General features: G+C 33.1%; 1 protein-coding gene across 1 annotated transcript in view; it reads right to left on the bottom strand.

Annotated features, from left to right (window-relative positions):
* Positions 1 to 1,555: 1,555 nt before the first annotated feature.
* Positions 1,556 to 21,787, bottom strand: part of l(3)72Dn (UTP4 small subunit processome component l(3)72Dn) — a 168,329-nt gene continuing 148,097 nt past the window's right edge. The window contains exons 16-17 of the mRNA XM_090382422.1: positions 11,583 to 11,684; positions 1,556 to 1,708 (exon numbers count right to left, since the gene is read on the bottom strand). Coding sequence (XP_090238548.1) covers positions 1,592 to 1,708; positions 11,583 to 11,684 — 219 coding nt within the window. The 3' untranslated portion in view covers positions 1,556 to 1,591. The remainder of the gene's footprint in view (positions 1,709 to 11,582; positions 11,685 to 21,787) is intronic.

Below are 21,787 nucleotides of genomic sequence, written 5' to 3'. Positions count from 1 at the left end.
TCCCTTTACCCCTAATGGTAGTTACCTCTTTGAGTAAATCCCACTTCAGCACACTGTGATCACTGCCACCTAGTGGTTCATTTATCTGCAGATTCTTAATGCATGAAGAATCACTGCTGATAATCAAATCAAGAGTATTACTCCCTCTAGTTGCCTCCCGAACATGCTGATGTAGAAAACAATCATCCAGTAAATCCACAAAAGCCCTGCTAGTGTGTGAGTAACCAGCCCCCAAATTCCAGTCAATATCTGGAAAATTAAAATCTCCCATTATAAGACACTCTGATTTACTGGCCCACTCTATTTCCCTGTACAGTTCCTTATTATACTCATCAGAGTCATTAGGCCTATAGCACACTCCTACTCTCAATTTTGATCTCCCAATGTTTATGTCACACCAAACTGACTCCACACTGCACTGTCCAGCGATGTCGACTGGCTTCACTTCCTTGGTTTTTATGTGTTTCTTAACTAATAGCATAACCCCTCCCCCCTTCCTATCCTGTCTATCCTTTCTGTAGACGTTGTACTCCCCAAATTGCAGTTCTGCATCCCTTATATCTGTGTGACACCACGTCTCTGATATCCCAACAATATCTGCCTTCGATGTTTTGAGCAATACCTCAAATTCATCAAATTTATTTACTAAACTCCTAGCATTGGTGTACACGCAAGTATACCTGCACCTGTTTCTATTCTTAGCTACCCTAACACAACCCATGTGTTTACTTGTACCGCAATGGCTCCCAGCAGTCTCTGAAATACCATGCATCTTGTTTTTCAGGCTTCTGCTCATTCTAATAGAAGCAGTGCAAGAATCTCTTTCACCTCTGCCAGTGGCTACTGTCAATCTATTGCATCTCCTGCATCAATGCACCAGATGTGTCAATCACATCTCCTGCATCTACTGTTATTTTTTATTTTTGCTCCAAATAAAATCAGTTTAAATTCATTTCTGCAGTACAGAGATGATGTTTTTAGACTGAAGATGGGAAATTACTTTTCCTATTGAGAAAAACACAGTTGATTAGACAAAATTTTAATTTATAAATTATAAAATCTAAATGGTAATATGTAATCCAATAGAAAAGATCTAGATATCAAATAGCTTAAACCTGAAAATAAGCAAGATAAGACACTTTTAATTTAAATACCATGTATATCTCTGTATAAATGAAAGGCAGAAACATGAATTTATTGAAAATTATACTGCATAATATCATTTGTTGCTATTTGTGAGCATATTTTCATGTTTTTCATTTTCTTTTCTTTGTTTCATTTCCTCATAATATAAAGCAGGATATATTTGTTCTACCCCATATTTCTCTGAGGGCTACATTCCAAATGTCAAAGAACTGAATGAGGTGTTTGCAAATTAATGCTTGACTGCCAGTTGATATTTACTATATTTCACTCCTTACGCAAAATAATAAAATTAATATATCCAGCAATTATTTTATTTTTTACTGCTGCTTTGGTGTTGTGCAGGGACTGCATTTAATAACTGCAAAAAGAAAGCACAGACCTTATCAAAGAATTCTTTATAATACAGCTGTCACTTTATACAGAAGGATCTGAAAATATGGCAGAACTATGTTCCAAATTTCTTTAGTTTGAGTGCTGGTGGAAGCCGATTCATTATGTCATGAGGTAAGATTTCTACTGCAATCATCAAATCATCTTCTAAACTGTCAAATGCCATCAGATGCTATCCAGAAAAGAAAAGTTATTACTAACTAAAAAAAAAAAAAAAAAAAAAAACTAATTTTAATAATTTTTTTATATAATAAAGTTTAAAACTTTGCAAGGCAAAATAAACAAATATGCAGCCTACTTACATTACCTACATATACATAAATAGGCAGATTGAGCAACAAATTATGGTTGCATGCATGTCATAACAGGCAGCCAGGAAAAGTTGTGCTGGATGAGTGTGTTTTGTGAATCTTACCTTACACTGTGATTTGCTCTTTTCTTCTTTGTATCATGTAAAACTCCTTGTCCCTCTTTTTTGCTCTTGGTAGTGATTTCTCAAACTCAGCCATTACCAGCCTAACCATTTTGTAGTAATATTACAGATCGACTGTTTTTTGTTCCCCCCCCCCCTATTAATTAATCACTTCTATATTCATCCATTCTGGAATTCTTACACTACATTTTCTTCATGATACATACATGAATTCATTTGTAGATTCTGTTATAGCACCTTTAAAATTATTCCATAATTTGCCTGTATTACCCTCCCCATATTATTTTCTCAGTTGATTAATGCCCCATAGCATATTAAACTGTCTCCTTCCCTGAAATAAAAACCCCTGGCCTTCCTTTAACAACAGAGACCTCACCCATCATCAACTACCTTAGCACTTCATGATCACTTCTTTGCAAGGGCTCCTATACTTTCAACCCTGTGAAACTATTAGGATAATGGATGATAATAAAGTCAGGATATTCTTGCTCCTAGTACTTTTCTTGACATGCTGATATAGACAAAATCAATCGGTTGATTTAAAAATTTTAAATTCCATAGTGAGTTTCTCTCCCAGTTGCTCCAATCAATAAGGGGCAGACTGAAATATCCAATAAGTCATTCACATTTATTCACCCATCCATCTCTTGCATCAATGATCTTCATCTCCTGCCATACTAAACGCATTCCACTGAATGTCTCCATTGCAACAGAAGAACATCAGAGAAATCCTGAACAATCTTGATGCCAAGTCTCTAGATCCTGATGGCAATTCTCCACTTGTTTGCAAAACCTGTGATTCAAAGTTTATTCCTGTTTTGTGTTCATTTTTATCAACAATCTTATTCCACTAGTGTTTTTTATTCTGCATGTAAATTTGTTCATACCTGGTTAGTTTCTAAAATAGATACAAACCCCTTCCTTTTAGTTATCATTCCATTGTGCTTCCCTCAACTCTTTCCAAAGTAATGGAGAAATTTGCCAAGTGCAACTTTTACAATACCTTAAAATCTTCCATCTAATCAACAATCCCAATATGGATTCCATAAGTGTCAATCCACTGGTGATAGTTTAGCTTATGTTACTTATCCTTGGACAAATTCAGTGGAAAAAGTCGAGTTAAAATGAAGCAGTTTCTATCAACATCTCTAAAGGTTTTTGATTGTGTTCAGCATAAAGGTCTTCTAAACAAGCTTCCATCTTATGGTCTCTCTTCTCTTTTGTTTACGATTCAGTAGCCAGTCTTCTAACCTCTCAACTAATGCTAATGTTTCTCCAAGGTTCTGTTCTTCTCCTAACCTTTTCCTCTTGTATATTAATTACTTTCTTCCACTAACTGGAAATCCTATCTATAGTCTAACGATGAGTCTCATGAGAAACAGTCTGCTTCTATGATAGTCTTCAGTAACACTCAGGTTTCTAGATAAAACCACATAGCTTTATTGGAAATAACCTTGACTTCTAACCCTTTTTGGCATAAGCATACCATAAATATTGCTTCCTTTGTATTACAAAAAATTAAATTTCCTTTTTGCTCTCCATATTACTTTCCTTTACTGCCTTAGTACTAATTTGTTCACACACCTTTGGGGGGGTATCCCCAAAACTTCTCTAAAGCTCCTAGACTAATGACCTATCTCTCTTACAAACTCTCTCTATACTCTATAAACATCCAGTTTCTGCTGAATGCCTTTTCTATAGTTATTTCCACTAGTACTGTTCCTCTGAACTGGCATTTTTAACTCCCCCCCACAACAAGGTTGAACATATACCTCAACTAGTCAATACACATTCACTGTTCAACTTCAAACTCACATAATTAACTTTTCCTCATCTTTTATCCCTTATATTTCTGTTCTTTGGAACAACCTTCCTTCATATGTTTTTAAGAAATTCATGTCCAATGTCAACAAGTATCTTCTGTCTTCTCAACCTTCAATCCATACACAGTACTAAGGTACTACAGGTTCTTATACTGTCTGTGTTTGGGATTTACTGATTTGTCTAATCTGTCTTTAAATTTATTTAAACTAGCCACTTCCACAACACCAAGTAGAAGTGCATTCCAGCAATTTCAATTACTTGCCAGAAAATCTGCAGTTGAAAGCAAATTTCCACACATGTTCCTGCAACCTCCCTTTTCCAATGTAGATTTGTCCTCTTGTGCATGTCAAAAAAAAAAAAAAAAAAGTAAAAATTCCACTGGAATTTAATTTACTAACCCATCCAAAGCCTTAAATGCCTCAATCACATCTCCTTGCAGATGCTCTGGTTCCAGATGCTGCAATTTACAGAACTCAACTTTTTCTTCCTTGGTAAGAGTGTTCCCTGCACCCATTCCAACAGTTCTACATCCTTCTGCTAAAATGAGACCTCCATACCTGTATGCTGAACTCAAGATGCAGTATAACCATTGTATTATGTAACAGGACAATCACCTCTTTTTCCCTGGAAATATCCTGTATATCACTGAGAGAGCCCCATGAGTTGCCTGCACTGCCTAGAGAACTTCATGTTGGACTGTACAATTACACCCAAGTCTTTTTCATTCTTCACTACCTTCAGTTTGGTACCACCCAAATCATAAGCTGGGGCCTAACACCAAATCCTGAGGAATCCCACTCATATACTTTCTACAGAATGCCATTTTCAAATTATTTCTTTCTGTTACTTCTTCCACTTGCCATGTCATACCATACCAATCCCAGTACTGAAAATAAAGCTAGAGGTTTAGCACATTTTGCTTTTCTACAGCTAGGAAGCAATACAGTCAGAATAAAGCCTAAAATGTGGCAATATCTGTGTGCAGGTGTTTAACCTCAGTCAGGCCATTTTGCAAAACAAGTCCTGTTACGCTGTATATACTTTTGTACTTGAAGTGCATGAAAATGCAATGAATATCTGTTAAAAGGTTTTTATAGCAGAGCATTTTTTTTTTTTTTTTTTTTTTTGATTGACTTGAAAGCATATGTGCTGGTGAATTAAGCAGTAAAACAATTTGAAAATGAATTCTGATAACCTTAAAATGTGCAGTACAGATGTTAATGATTTTTCACCAGACTGGTAGTAGTGGTATCAAGCACACAAGTTACCCAAAAGAAGAAGATAAAGTGTCACCAACATCCGTGGGAGAGGTCTCTGATAAAATTCTGGTCTCCAGAGAAGAGTTGTGGTATTATGAAAGAACTGAACATGAAAAGATATTTAACTCCAGAGAATGGCACAAATACTAGATACTTTTTACATTGGACTTGACCCTGAGAAGAAAGAGATGGACCATGCTGTTCACAAATCCTAATGATGCATTATGAAAATTAAAATTTTCTTTGAAACATTTGATTTTCTGATGAATTTTAATGCACTATTATTAAGATACAGTAAAAAATAACACTTTCATAAGAACTGAAGTCAAATGAACTTGTTGAGAATCTTTGCACAATGATAGTGTGTCATTACCATCACCAGGAGCATTATAACATAATTGTGATCATAATCAGTGATAAACTGAAATTATTTTGGCTCTCTAGGTACGTAAGCTTCAAAAGACAATGGTTTCAACAGAACAATTCAATATTCCAAGCAGTGAGGCTGGCCCTGGCAGCACAAGGAGCATTGAGCATACAGGTTAATCAAGCACCCCAATTACTCAACCCTCCTCTTTTTTGCAACTCCAAGTCTGTTACATCCAATGGGTGTATAGGTTGGAATGACTTTTCTTTTAATGCTTACTTGACACCATTAATCCACTTTCCTCTTGCTTATTACCATTAATTTTTGTTTCAAACATATGTTTAGCTAATCACCCTTCTCTCATCCCTTATACATGCTTATATCATCTTAACTTTGCTTCATTTACCTTTGAATGAATGTTATTCCAAGATCTTACTTCCTAATTTGCAATATATTCCTTGCCATTGCTTCCATCTATTAATTATATTTATTTTACTTAAAACTCTCATTTCTGAAGGTTCCAGTTTTTGATCAATCAATTCCTTAATTTCTTACCCAGCTCAGCTCCATAAGTTAAAATTTGCTTAAAAACTGTTATAAACAGTTAATTTCTCTTTTGCTCCAAACGACTATTCTTAGATACACAAAATTACTGATTTATTTCAATATTTGGTTTATTCAGTCTACAGAAGTTTAACAAGGGGGGGGGGGGGCTCAAAGGACAAAATGAGTAATTACAAACATGTATACTTGACTTCTAATCCAGGGGAAAATGGAGTCAATAGTTAACGAAATAATGCAGGATCATCTTGACAGGAATGTAGTTATATGAGACAGTCACATCATGAATTTTAAGGGAGATCTTATCTGACTTATCTGATTAGCAGCAACAAAGTAAATGTATGAAAAATATATTGTACATGTCAATAAAACTCATCATTCCTTGGCATTTGTGGATCTGGTACGGTAGCACCAAATTTCTGTTAGTCCTATCATGTCAGCATTAGTTGTCCTAACAAAGAATTCAGACTCACCTATTTTTTTACAACTCCTAACACTGTTCTAAATATTGTTCAGGATAAGTTTTTTTGTACTCTTTACTACCCAAACTACATTTGTTGTCCTCCTGTTCATTTGAAACTTCATTATCCTCTACACATCCTTCCAATGCCAGGAGACTCATTGGCTTATGCAGTTTCACACAAGAACCCTTAAGACATATGCAAGTATTAAATCGATGCATATCATCAAGAAAATGAATATCTCCATTTCTTCTGTCTCCTTCCCACTGCTAAGAGTTTCTTCTCAATCATTAAGATCTCTTCAAACACCCTTGCACCACCCCTGTTCAAATATATTCTATCAGTGCAAAAAGGATTTCTCCTAGTTTACTCATGGTGAGCCACACAAAAATTGCTGAGTCCCTCAATTTGTATACCATATGATAATTATTTTTAGGCACATTAGCATATATGTGTGAATGTGCCTATTGTCTTCACTATATCCATCCATTCACTATATCCATCTACATGTAATAACTAAACTCCCATTGGACGAACTTTCGTGAAATTTTATATTCACTCTTTTCAAACAATTTTTAAAGCTATCACAAATTTCATTAAAATCAGACTAACAGAAATCCAACAATTATTTCTTTGTCCATTCATCTGCATGTAATAACTTGACTCCCTATGGATGAGTTTTCATTGAATTTTACATCTCTCTTTTGGGGAGCTTTATAAAGCCTCCCCAAACATCATTAAAATCAGGCCAATAGAAATCCAGCAATTATTATTATTATTTTTTTTTCATACATAGCACATAGCTATCCATACATCATATATAGCGCTGAAGCATTGGATATTATGTTTGCTGCCATACACCGATTGAAGGAATGAATGGACAATATAGCTGATGCACAGAAACAAAGTGTTCTCAGTTCCCTTAAAAATTGGTGCTTTTTGCTTGTTTTTTGTTATTGGTTTACTAAATACATAAATCATGAATTATTACTATTTGATTATTATATTAATCACAGCAGAAACAATAAATACATATTATATTTCAATGGTTATTAAAATCCAGGAAAAAATAAGCACACTGCATTACAAAAGCATTGACATTGCAACACAGTTGTTTAATTTGTTAAATTACAGAGCCTGAAATGAATGTTGCATTTCATGTGCTGTTGATTATAAAGTATTACAAAACTGGAGTGAATATTACATTGGAAGATATGTACAGTGAATTAAAAACAATTACTTTTATATATATCATTAGTCATTTAGTAATTAATTTGCAACAACATAATTAGTAATTCACTTTTCAATGCTATTAATCACAGAAAAAGAAAAAATTCTGTTTATTTAAGAAATAAAAATCTAACATGCCTGAAATTTAATGCACTGTATTAAACAATTATATATATATATATTAGTTCCAAAGTTATAACTTTGGAACTAATATATAACTAATATATGCAATGTCAATGTTTTCTTTATCACGTTTATCCAACAATTGCTAGATTTTAAGTAATAAAAAATAATTGGCATATAACTGATAGAAACTAACAATAAATTTTTAAAAATAGCAGAGTTCTAGTAATAAGTGTTCTATGTAGTTAGGTGGAGTTTTTTTGCTATAACAAGTACTCAGCATGTAATACTTGTAAGTGCTTTGTAGATGACACAACACAACAAACAAAAGTCTACTATTGAAAAAGACAAAAATTTTTGTATGCAGCATCAAACTCAAAACATTTTAGTCAATTCACATCACTACCTAATAATTAAACTGATGGGGTGACCTTAGAAGAGAAACATACCTGTACAGAACTATTTTAAGTAATAAAAGTGGCTACCCAGAAATAATTGTGAAGACTAAGCAAAAATTATGAGAAATTCTAGCTATTCAAAGTAAGATAGAAGTGTAAATCATGAAATAAACAGACAAATAATCAGGAACCATACTTATTATTATTTTTTTTTTTTTTGGTAGTTGTTGGCGCAAAGGCTTCTGTGGCCATAATGCACCTCCCAAGGTTTTTGCAGTACTTTGATCCAAGGCCGAGGCGGGAATCGAACCCGCGACCTTTGGGTTGCCAGGCAGGCACTTTACCCACCCGGCTAGCCCGGTCGGCACTTATTATTTGAAAGGATCATCAGTGCCATTATCAATACACTAATGATCATTGGTAATTGTATGTAAGAATGAAGGAATCCAGTGAAATAACCTGATGTCTGATCAGGTGACATTCTAATTCAATTCTCCCAAGAAGAATGTGAAAACTGTAATTTGTGGAACAGTCTTGTGAATTTCTGGATACTCCACAACAAATTCAACAATAGTACAAAGCTTCCTGTCCTGGAGTTTCGAAAGATTATAAAAGGATTCTGGAAAAAGTACAGGAATCCCTCGATTAGCATGATTAATTGGTTCTGCAAAAATGCCGCGCTATGTGAAATCGTGCTAATCGAAGTTAATAATCAATACAAAATAGCCTAATTTGTTCCAAGACCTACTCAATATACCAATCAATATTTTTAAAAATACATTTTTTATGGCAATTTAATGTACAGCAGTATAAAAGCAAAGGATAATTATAAATATTTGCAGTACAGTAATCAAAAGTTTATTGATTAAAAAAATTACAATATATAACTCACTTTATTTCTTTGTAAAATATTTTAAAAGGCTGGTTTGCGCAGACATTTCTTTCTTCCTTTCATCATAAATTCACTTGTATGGATACACTTCTTTTTCAATGTTCCTGCAAATTTGCATACTGGGCTTGATATCTGGATCTGCATCCATGATTAGTTGTTTCAAATTTTCAGCTGCACGAAATAATACTTCAGGTTCTTTTAATGTCAACTTCTTTTCTTGAACATTTTCTTCCTCGCAAATTTCCAACTTGTCATATGCTCATTGTTCTTCAATATTAAGGAGGTCAGAATCACTTGATTGTTCTGGATGTGATTCCAGCAATTCGCAAACATCACTGTTGTCGATTTCATCAAAGCCTAGATCTCTTTCAATATTTGCTATTTCATCAATAACAGCGTTCATATGAGTGAAACTACAGAAATCATTTGCGCAATGTCGCAAAATATGCTTCCAAACTGCTCTCATATTGCTGGATGTTACTTCAGACCATGACTCATGAATATCGTCCATTGCTTTCCTAATGTTGTAATTTCTCCACAGTTCAACTAAAGAAACTGCACCATCTCCAGTTGTTGCTTCAATTGCTTGCTCAAATAATAGGCCTTAAAAGTAGCGATTATGCCTTGATCCATAGGCTGTAAAAGACTTGTCGCATTTGGAGGTAAAAAAATAACTTTCATGTTTTCACACAAATCAGAAAGTGCTGGTGGGTGGCCCGGGGCATTGTCTAAAATTAATAAAATTTTGAATGCAAGATTATTTTCTTCACAGTAGGCCTTAACTTTCGGATAAAAATAGCTAGTGAACCACTCTTCAAATAATTTTCATGACCTAAGCTTTTCTATTAGAGCACCAAACAATAGGTAGGCTTGCTTTATTAAAACCTTTACCGAAAGATCTGGGAGTTTCATTTCTATAGATAACCATGGGTTTTAATTTCAAATTGCCTTCTGCATTGCCTCCCAATAAGCATTATTCTATCTTTAGAAACTTTATAGCCTGGTTGAGCCTTTTCTTTTTTTGCTAGAAAGGTTTTTTTTTGGCATTCGTTTCCAAAAAAGGCCTGTTTCATAAACATTAAATATTTGTTGATCTGCGTAGCTGCCATCATCAACAATTTTCTTTAAAATTTCGGGAAATTTCGTAGCTGCATCTTTATCTGCACTTGCCACTTCTCCAGTCAATGCAACGTTATGCAGTCCTGTTCTTTTCTTAAAACATTCAAACCAGCCTTTACTGGCAATGAAATTTTCTTCTGTTTCCACTTCAATCACTTTTTCTTTTGAAGAACTTGCTTGAACATTTTCTTCAGTTACCTCTCTACCCAAGTTTTCTATTGTTGACTTTTCCTTTAAAATTGCAAAAATATGTAACAAATGCAGTGCGGCCGGTGTTGTCCTTCAGAGTGCATAATGTTAGAAAAAAAAATATTTCAATTGTTGTAATAATATACGTTTGAAATAATCAGTTTCTTTTTATTTTCTTATGGTAGAAAAACAAACTAGCTTCCCACACAGTATCTTGCGTTCGTTTTTGTTTATTTCTCGATAACGCTTCTCGATGGAGAAGGTATAATGCGACGCAAAATAAACAGTAACTCCCTTTTGTGAACAGAGCTGCACACTCACTAAGAAAACAAGCGATATATTTCTATAATGTTCTCTAATGTTATGTATACTTTAGCAGTGTATTTACATTTGTAGCTTAGTACTGACTTTTGTAGCATCACCAGCTTCAGTTTCTTTAGGCCAAGCCAAAATACTGCGCTAATCAAAAATTGATAGCTAAATATAAACCGCGCTAATTCGAGTCTCGCGCTAATCGAACCCGCATTAATCAAGGGATTCCTGTAGAGTATTTAGAAATGTCAACAATTTTTAACAATTCCAAAAATTCATCAAATCTGAAAAAGAGATGGATTAGTAAGAAAAAGCTGTAAACAGTATAAAGAATGCTATCAAAAATTAGTGTGATAAAAAAAAAAAAAAAAACGCAGCAGACTTGAAAAGAAACTGATAAGCCACTGAAGAACAGCTACTTATGTATTTGAACTGTTTCAACAACTATTCATTCAAAATAAACTGTGATATTCAAATATGCACTGTAAATCACAAATTTTAAGAATATGAAGAAACTAAGTACGTGTAAGTATATTCAAAAATACTAAAATAAATGTAGGTATTACTGTGAAAAATAAAGTTCATTTTAATAACATAACAATTACTAAACAACAAAAAGGAATAAAAAAAATGTTGTTTTCATAAATTGTATATTCATTCACTAACAACATAAAAGCAATTCAATATTCTTTCTGATATAAATTATTTAAAAGAAGCAATGATAAAGCAATTTTTTTTTCTGTCCACTGGGGAGGGAGGGAGGGAGAGAGAGAGAGAGAGCACATCCATATAACTGTATTAGATTAAGGTTAAAACAACCATTTTTTGGATACCACATGAAATTAAATTCTTATTTTATATGAATTTTTTGTATTTACATTATATTTTTTGCATGTACGAACTGCAGACATATCTTCTGGGCTTTCTATTTCTTCAGAAGCTTGCAAATGAATCCTTTTTTTTTTCCTCTTCACTATATTCTAAAAATATAACGTTCCACAAATTTAAATAAATAATGGATTTTTTTTGTGAGCAATTCTAAACAAAAGCTGATATGTTACAGTTTATCTTTTCACTAAATATAAAAACGATGTACTCAACTGACATTCTTCTTTTTTTTTTTTTTTTAATAAATCAAAAAATTTCCAAAACCTATAGTACTTTAGTAACAGGTAAAGGTTGAGGTTTTGTAAATCAGAAGAAACTTACTGAATTTGATATAGTTTATTGATTTTACTTGTTTAATAAAAGAGCTGTTATTAATAACAATTTTTTACCAGTTTCACGAAATGACAATACCCTTTCTAGAATACTGCACTAACTATCCTAGAAGTTACCAACTGCATGCTTTGGAGTGATTTCCAAGCTGCAGATTACTAGCCCATTGCTAATATTAATCAACCTGTACACCAGGCTGATTAATGAATAATGTGCTAGTGCTCTGCAGAGGCAGCATATTCGTAAACTCAGAAGAAAATGGGGGAATATCTTTAAAGCATTTATTACAAAGAATTTAAAGTGCACAAACAAGATGGAATAAAAAAAAAGCAGTAGTGAGTATCATACTAAAGTATGGTACTCAAGTAGCACTACTGAAGCAGTACTCAGTACTAAAGCAGTACTGAGTACTGCTTTAGTACTGAGTACTTAAGTACTGCTCTTAAGTAGTACTTAAGTACTACTTAAGTACTCAGTACTGCTTTAGTACTGAGTACTAAAGCAGTACTGAGTACTGCTTTAGTACTGAGAAGTTATATTACTAAAGCAGTACTGAGTACTGCTTTAGTAATATAACTTCTGTAATAAAATAATATAACCTTGTTTGCAATTCTATATATTCCAGAAAACAGGATATTTTGGAGCTTGCTACTATTGGAATTAGTTCATATATCCAAGAACAGAAGTATTTGTTATTTAAATTTAAAATAGATTCGTTTACAATATTAGGCTATGTAGCAGTGATCAACAAAATTGATCCTTACACAGGTCTCTGCAATTATTACAAAATTTCCATGTCCATTTAAAAGCATATTTCTCAAGAAGCATTCTCTCAGATGAGATGTACATACTCAATGTGTAGCACTATTTTCTTGAGCAATGATCATGACACTTTTTTTTTTTTTAAATCTTTTCACTCTAATAGATAAAATTTAACACAATGTTAACCTGGTGGTTGTACCACAGGGCTTCATAGGCCTGTTCGAAAAATATCTGTTGGTACTTGATGTTGTCACAGACATTCTCTCAGATATGCCAGACAAGTGGGGGGGGGGCGGCATTGTCGAGGCCACGTTATGTCAAGGATCTGGGTATATTCTTACCATGTACATATCCAAAAATTTCCTTACTTCATACAGCATGTCCCCCCCCCCCACTTTTTCTTACTATTGTTGTCAAACTAATAGAGTAAGCTTATCTGTGAAAAGATCTAAACCACCCAAACACTTCCTAGTTCATTTCACAAATATACGTGGTCTCAATTCTAATCTCAATGATGTCCATTTCCACTTGCAGTCTGCCAAACCCCATGTACTTTTTCTGACAGACGCTCAGTTATCGGTTGATTCAACTACTGCTCATATCAGTTGCCCAAATTATTCGCTGTATGATTCCTTCTGCCTCAAAGGTGGTACCTTGTGCATATGTCCGTTCCGATATTCCCTGTCAGAGACTTGGTAATTTGGAATCTCCTCTCTTCGATCTTTTCTGGATTAAAATCTCTCTACCTCATTGTGTCAAATTCATCTGTTGTCTCTACTATTCTCCCAACTCCAGTAATCACTTGGAGCTTTTTGACTTCCTCTCTTTGCAACTTGACTTTCTCCAGTCCTGGTGATTTTAATGTTCAGAACTCCAGCTGACTTCCATTTTTATGTCACACCGATCCAGCTGGTCGAGATGCTGAGGCTTTTGCAATTACTAATGACCTTACACAGATTGTTCATTTACCTACAAGAATACTGGACAATCCTAACCATACAGCCAACACGCTTGATCTTTTTCTCACAAACAACCCTTCTAAGTACACGGTCGAAGTGATAGGTCCTTTAGACACCTCAGATCACAACTTGGTGATTGTCTCTTCTTCAATGGAGCTTTTATCTCATGGCTATTCCCAACCTCGTGTTGTTTGGCATTACAAGAATGCAAAATGGGATGACCTTAAGATTTCTTTTCTTCTTTTCCTTGGTTGGATTACTGTTTCAAAACTTCTGATGTCAACGTTTGCTAAGATTGTGTCAGTGAAATTATTCTTGTAGGAATGGAATCCTTTATTCTACACTCCACTTTAAAATTTTTAAATTTTCGTCCCTTATCTAAACCTTAGGTTTAGATAAGGGACGAAAACTCCTAAAATAGGAGTTGGCCTTTCATGCGGTCAATGATGGTCACTTATTCCTATTCAATGAAGCAGTAATTTTAAATATTCAATACAATTACATAAAATTATTGACTGCTGAAACGCCTGAAAGGAAACTACATGAAAATTCTATCAATGTGTGACAGCCTTATCTAATTTCGGATTTCTGGTCTTTTTTGCACATGCGTCAATATAAATAATCTCTCTATATTTCAGAGTCAAATACACGCACAAACACTTTGTGATATTCCCATCCTGTGAACACGGCAATCAACCGAAAAGCATGGTCTGCTTAAGGAAGGGAAACAGCTGTGCATTTCGTTTAATTTGAGTATTCATCCAAATCGTAACTTTTAATCCGTTTAATTTTAAATAGTTTTTAACTGTGATTTTAGGTGTTTTTAATTAGTGATTTTAATTATTTATTATCGGAACCAGTTTTAACTATTTATTATGACACAATATCTTCTCGCATTCATGGTCTTGCTGCGGTGGTTTGATGTGTTTCGGGGGTCGGGCTTGGGCTCTCTGCTTTCGATTAACGTTGCGCATCGGATTTGGTCGTATCTCTATGAGTGAGGGAATTCATTAATTCATTTTTTTTCACTTTTTTCATCTTATTTTATCCGTCATACGTGAAAGAGAATTGACTGGAAGCATTCCACAAAAAGATTGACGTAATCTCTTACTTTTTAATATAGTAAAAATTGATATATATTTCATAGGCTTTGGTTATTATAGTTGACTTCACTGGTGCTAATTCCTTCACCTCTTTCTCGTATTCTCTCTTTGTTCTCTATTATTGTGTTCACTGTAGACACTGACAAATCTAAGTTCTGCACGATACTTGTTCATGTTTGATTATTTTCATACATCCTTATTATTTTAATTTTCTGATCGAAATCAATCGTTTTATTTTTCTTTGTAGATTTCCTAGTCCCTCACTTATTCTTAGTCGCCACCATGATAACAGTCAAAATGACATTTTCTGTAAAGAACTTCACAGGGTTAAAGGTGGAAACACTATCACCTCAAGTGAACTCACATGCTCACATTTTACTAAAGCACATTTCTGGAGGTCACTACCATAAAACAACAAGGACAATTTGCAGTTTCTGGTTTATTTGGGCTTTTCTGTTAGTGCAAATCATTATAAATAGGTAGGAAACTCGATCTTATTGCATTTGTGATAATACTGATAGCCGGAATTCTGTGGATTTTTACATTATTATGGTGAAATGTGTGGTCCCCTTCACTGAAATCTTCAGTCATATAAAAAAAAAAAAAAATTTCAGAATCTTTTCATTCTTATTTTTTAAGCTTGTTGCTCCTTATCTCACTTGTGCAATTTTTTCGTGCCGTGTTCATCGTTATTAAATGCTTATTATTATTTTTTTACTGTTTTAAATTTTACAATTCTAAAAAAAAAGGGGGGGGGGGATTTGAGTGAAAAAAATTTACCTAAGTCCGAAGTTATGTAACTCAGGCTTACGTAAGTTGGGGACTTGCTGTATTTAATAATTACTGCAATTCATTAGGAAAAGGCTAAGCACTGAAATTTAAAAAATACTTTTTTAAGAAATAAGTGGGCCTCTCATGCTATCATTTTTATTATGATCAACAGAACCACCATGTCCAGGCTAAAACTGAAACAAGTTAGAACTGTAACTACCATCAGGAGTAAAGGAAAAGGTTTTTGCTTTCGTAGAGGTGACTACAGTAGTCTCAGACAGTTCTCAACCTTTTTACCCTGGAGGAACCCTTTAAATAATTTTCAGGTCTGAGGGAACCCCTGCATAAAAAATATGTCTACAGCTCACATATGTTAGCATGATCAGTAAGTTGTAGATATAATAATCCAACAATAATTGTCAATGCTCTTTTGAGTAGAGAATGATATTTTTCTGTGGATCTGTTTATTTTGGCCAACTTATTAGCATACTCTTTTTGTGTAGTTCCCCCTCCCCAAAAATATCAATTCTAATGTAAGTCAGCAGTGCAGGTATAGGAAAATTCACTTTTCCTTTTTTTTTTAATTTCATACTTGTTTTTTTACCTTATCCTAGTAGGCCTAAAAGTTTTATCACAAATTTCTACTATACAAGGTGCTAATGAGGTATGGTATGTGCAAGGGTAGTTTTTTCCCTATTTAAAACTAAAAACGACTTTTTAGTCAACCTTTCTTGAAATTAATCTCTTTTTTTCCTTTTCATAAATTTTAAAAAGTCATAAGGCAAGCATAATAAACTTCTGTTAATAACTAGCTTAATCCAAAATGGGATTTCATTTTTCTAAAAGTATGCTCGGTAGATTTAATTTAAATAAAGGTCGTAAATTGATTTTAATTAATATTATTTACGACATGAAAATTTATTGACAGTGTTGAACAGTAAAGCTACTAAAACAATATGAATAAAAATATAGCCTAAGACACAATTTTATACAAGACTTTGAAAAAACATTTTCTTACTGAGTGACATAATTAGGCTCAAATATAGGCCTAGCAGTTACAAAATTATTACATAAGTGTTGGTTTCTCGATCTCTTTTATAGGCCTATATATATATATATATATATATATTTTTTTTTTTTTTTAAACTAAAAATAAAGAATGAAATTTACCTCTTTAATTTGTGAAACCTGTGCTTGCTTTTTGATGCACAAATATTCAATTCTGGGTCGAACTTGAGATAAGCACACCGATTTCATCTTCAGAAATCAGACCATTTCTGTCCTTGCTCTTGATGCTTGTTAAACAAGAAAAAGCGTGCTCACACATGAAGTTGAAAACTGCAGCAAACTGTTCATTGCTTTGTTATGAATGGAAGGATACTCTTTCAAAGAAATTGAGAAATTTCTTTTGAGTAGAGAATGATATTTTTCTGTGGATCTGTTTATTTTGGCCAACTTATTAGCATACTCTTTTTGTGTAGTTCCCCCTCCCCAAAAATATCAATTCTAATGTAAGTCAGCAGTGCAGGTATAGGAAAATTCACTTTTCCTTTTTTTTTTAATTTCATACTTGTTTTTTTACCTTATCCTAGTAGGCCTAAAAGTTTTATCACAAATTTCTACTATACAAGGTGCTAATGAGGTATGGTATGTGCAAGGGTAGTTTTTTCCCTATTTAAAACTAAAAACGACTTTTTAGTCAACCTTTCTTGAAATTAATCTCTTTTTTTCCTTTTCATAAATTTTAAAAAGTCATAAGGCAAGCATAATAAACTTCTGTTAATAACTAGCTTAATCCAAAATGGGATTTCATTTTTCTAAAAGTATGCTCGGTAGATTTAATTTAAATAAAGGTCGTAAATTGATTTTAATTAATATTATTTACGACATGAAAATTTATTGACAGTGTTGAACAGTAAAGCTACTAAAACAATATGAATAAAAATATAGCCTAAGACACAATTTTATACAAGACTTTGAAAAAACATTTTCTTACTGAGTGACATAATTAGGCTCAAATATAGGCCTAGCAGTTACAAAATTATTACATAAGTGTTGGTTTCTCGATCTCTTTTATAGGCCTATATATATATATATATATATATATTTTTTTTTTTTTTTTAAACTAAAAATAAAGAATGAAATTTACCTCTTTAATTTGTGAAACCTGTGCTTGCTTTTTGATGCACAAATATTCAATTCTGGGTCGAACTTGAGATAAGCACACCGATTTCATCTTCAGAAATCAGACCATTTCTGTCCTTGCTCTTGATGCTTGTTAAACAAGAAAAAGCGTGCTCACACATGAAGTTGAAAACTGCAGCAAACTGTTCATTGCTTTGTTATGAATGGAAGGATACTCTTTCAAAGAAATTGAGAAATTTCTTTTGAGTAGAGAATGATATTTTTCTGTGGATCTGTTTATTATGGCCAACTTATTAGCATACTCTTTTTGTGTAGTTCCCCCTCCCCAAAAATATCAATTCTAATGTAAGTCAGCAGTGCAGGTATAGGAAAATTCACTTTTCCTTTTTTTTTTAATTTCATACTTGTTTTTTTACCTTATCCTAGTAGGCCTAAAAGTTTTATCACAAATTTCTACTATACAAGGTGCTAATGAGGTATGGTATGTGCAAGGGTAGTTTTTTCCCTATTTAAAACTAAAAACGACTTTTTAGTCAACCTTTCTTGAAATTAATCTCTTTTTTTCCTTTTCATAAATTTTAAAAAGTCATAAGGCAAGCATAATAAACTTCTGTTAATAACTAGCTTAATCCAAAATGGGATTTCATTTTTCTAAAAGTATGCTCGGTAGATTTAATTTAAATAAAGGTCGTAAATTGATTTTAATTAATATTATTTACGACATGAAAATTTATTGACAGTGTTGAACAGTAAAGCTACTAAAACAATATGAATAAAAATATAGCCTAAGACACAATTTTATACAAGACTTTGAAAAAACATTTTCTTACTGAGTGACATAATTAGGCTCAAATATAGGCCTAGCAGTTACAAAATTATTACATAAGTGTTGGTTTCTCGATCTCTTTTATAGGCCTATATATATATATATATATATATATTTTTTTTTTTTTTTTAAACTAAAAATAAAGAATGAAATTTACCTCTTTAATTTGTGAAACCTGTGCTTGCTTTTTGATGCACAAATATTCAATTCTGGGTCGAACTTGAGATAAGCACACCGATTTCATCTTCAGAAATCAGACCATTTCTGTCCTTGCTCTTGATGCTTGTTAAACAAGAAAAAGCGTGCTCACACATGAAGTTGAAAACTGCAGCAAACTGTTCATTGCTTTGTTATGAATGGAAGGATACTCTTTCAAAGAAATTGAGAAATTTCTTTTGAGTAGAGAATGATATTTTTCTGTGGATCTGTTTATTTTGGCCAACTTATTAGCATACTCTTTTTGTGTAGTTCCCCCTCCCCAAAAATATCAATTCTAATGTAAGTCAGCAGTGCAGGTATAGGAAAATTCACTTTTCCTTTTTTTTTTAATTTCATACTTGTTTTTTTACCTTATCCTAGTAGGCCTAAAAGTTTTATCACAAATTTCTACTATACAAGGTGCTAATGAGGTATGGTATGTGCAAGGGTAGTTTTTTCCCTATTTAAAACTAAAAACGACTTTTTAGTCAACCTTTCTTGAAATTAATCTCTTTTTTTCCTTTTCATAAATTTTAAAAAGTCATAAGGCAAGCATAATAAACTTCTGTTAATAACTAGCTTAATCCAAAATGGGATTTCATTTTTCTAAAAGTATGCTCGGTAGATTTAATTTAAATAAAGGTCGTAAATTGATTTTAATTAATATTATTTACGACATGAAAATTTATTGACAGTGTTGAACAGTAAAGCTACTAAAACAATATGAATAAAAATATAGCCTAAGACACAATTTTATACAAGACTTTGAAAAAACATTTTCTTACTGAGTGACATAATTAGGCTCAAATATAGGCCTAGCAGTTACAAAATTATTACATAAGTGTTGGTTTCTCGATCTCTTTTATAGGCCTATATATATATATATATATATATATATTTTTTTTTTTTTTTTAAACTAAAAATAAAGAATGAAATTTACCTCTTTAATTTGTGAAACCTGTGCTTGCTTTTTGATGCACAAATATTCAATTCTGGGTCGAACTTGAGATAAGCACACCGATTTCATCTTCAGAAATCAGACCATTTCTGTCCTTGCTCTTGATGCTTGTTAAACAAGAAAAAGCGTGCTCACACATGAAGTTGAAAACTGCAGCAAACTGTTCATTGCTTTGTTATGAATGGAAGGATACTCTTTCAAAGAAATTGAGAAATTTCTTTTGAGTAGAGAATGATATTTTTCTGTGGATCTGTTTATTATGGCCAACTTATTAGCATACTCTTTTTGTGTAGTTCCCCCTCCCCAAAAATATCAATTCTAATGTAAGTCAGCAGTGCAGGTATAGGAAAATTCACTTTTCCTTTTTTTTTTAATTTCATACTTGTTTTTTTACCTTATCCTAGTAGGCCTAAAAGTTTTATCACAAATTTCTACTATACAAGGTGCTAATGAGGTATGGTATGTGCAAGGGTAGTTTTTTCCCTATTTAAAACTAAAAACGACTTTTTAGTCAACCTTTCTTGAAATTAATCTCTTTTTTTCCTTTTCATAAATTTTAAAAAGTCATAAGGCAAGCATAATAAACTTCTGTTAATAACTAGCTTAATCCAAAATGGGATTTCATTTTTCTAAAAGTATGCTCGGTAGATTTAATTTAAATAAAGGTCGTAAATTGATTTTAATTAATATTATTTACGACATGAAAATTTATTGACAGTGTTGAACAGTAAAGCTACTAAAACAATATGAATAAAAATATAGCCTAAGACACAATTTTATACAAGACTTTGAAAAAACATTTTCTTACTGAGTGACATAATTAGGCTCAAATATAGGCCTAGCAGTTACAAAATTATTACATAAGTGTTGGTTTCTCGATCTCTTTTATAGGCCTATATATATATATATATATATATATATATATATATTTTTTTTTTTTTTTAAACTAAAAATAAAGAATGAAATTTACCTCTTTAATTTGTGAAACCTGTGCTTGCTTTTTGATGCACAAATATTCAATTCTGGGTCGAACTTGAGATAAGCACACCGATTTCATCTTCAGAAATCAGACCATTTCTGTCCTTGCTCTTGATGCTTGTTAAACAAGAAAAAGCGTGCTCACACATGAAGTTGAAAACTGCAGCAAACTGTTCATTGCTTTGTTATGAATGGAAGGATACTCTTTCAAAGAAATCCAGAACTTGTCTAGGGGCAGATCAGTAAATCTCATCTTGAGTGTACAATCAGACTGCAGCTCATAAAGTTCTCTCTCCTCTCCCAAAGTCAAGTTCTTGCCCTCGTTGGTAATACAGTTGGTAGGATCACCGTCCTCCCCACGTTGGGTGGAAAATACCTGAGTTTGAATCCTATTCAGTCGATGATGGGAGGAATTTTTATGCGTCTTTTTCAAAACATGGCTGAATTAGTTGGTCTCAGGCAAGGGTGGCATGGTTTCTCGTCCAGCAAACAGAAAATCGACCTCAAAACACACGCAGTTTATAGACAATATACAAATAATAACATGGCCTTAGTCACTGATGCTCCTAAAACCCAATAACAACAACAAAAAGTCAAATTCTGAGGCTGAGCAGAAGATTCAGAGAAAGGGTCCCTCACCCAGTCATACACTTGTGTTGAAAGGGAGGGAAAATACTGTTCCATTTTGTTCTGTTTCAGGTGGTTTTCAATAAGACTTGAGACTTGCTGATATCCTTACTCACTCTCAAGCTCAAGCAACAGTGGAAACATTTCAAGATTTTTTTTTGCAACATGATTTTTCCAAAGATTCAGTTTCCTTTTAAATCCAAGGATTTTGTCATTTGAAGTCGAAGCATTTTCTCCAGGGGCTTGCAGAGACTTTCGGCTGGTTCATGTGATGAAAACTGTGCTAAGCAGGCTAGTTTCTGCAGCCATTCTTCATCTTCAAAGCACTCAGCAAAATCTGGCCTACTATTTTCTTGAAAGTACTCCTGAAATTCACTTTTCAGCTGAAACACCCTATTGAGAACTCTTCCTCTGCTAAGCCACCGGATTTCTGTATGTAGCAGGAGATTTATATGCTCTTTGTCCAGATTTTCACACAGTTTTTTAAACACTCTTGAGTGAACTAGTCTTTGTTTAATAAAATTAACCATTTTTGTAG

Source organism: Mastigoproctus giganteus, chromosome 10 (genome assembly GCF_048544385.1).
Source record: "Mastigoproctus giganteus isolate SK-2022 chromosome 10, ASM4854438v1, whole genome shotgun sequence".
NCBI classification, from domain to species: domain Eukaryota; kingdom Metazoa; phylum Arthropoda; class Arachnida; order Uropygi; family Thelyphonidae; genus Mastigoproctus; species Mastigoproctus giganteus.
This window is presented reverse-complemented; position numbering and strand designations above follow the sequence as displayed.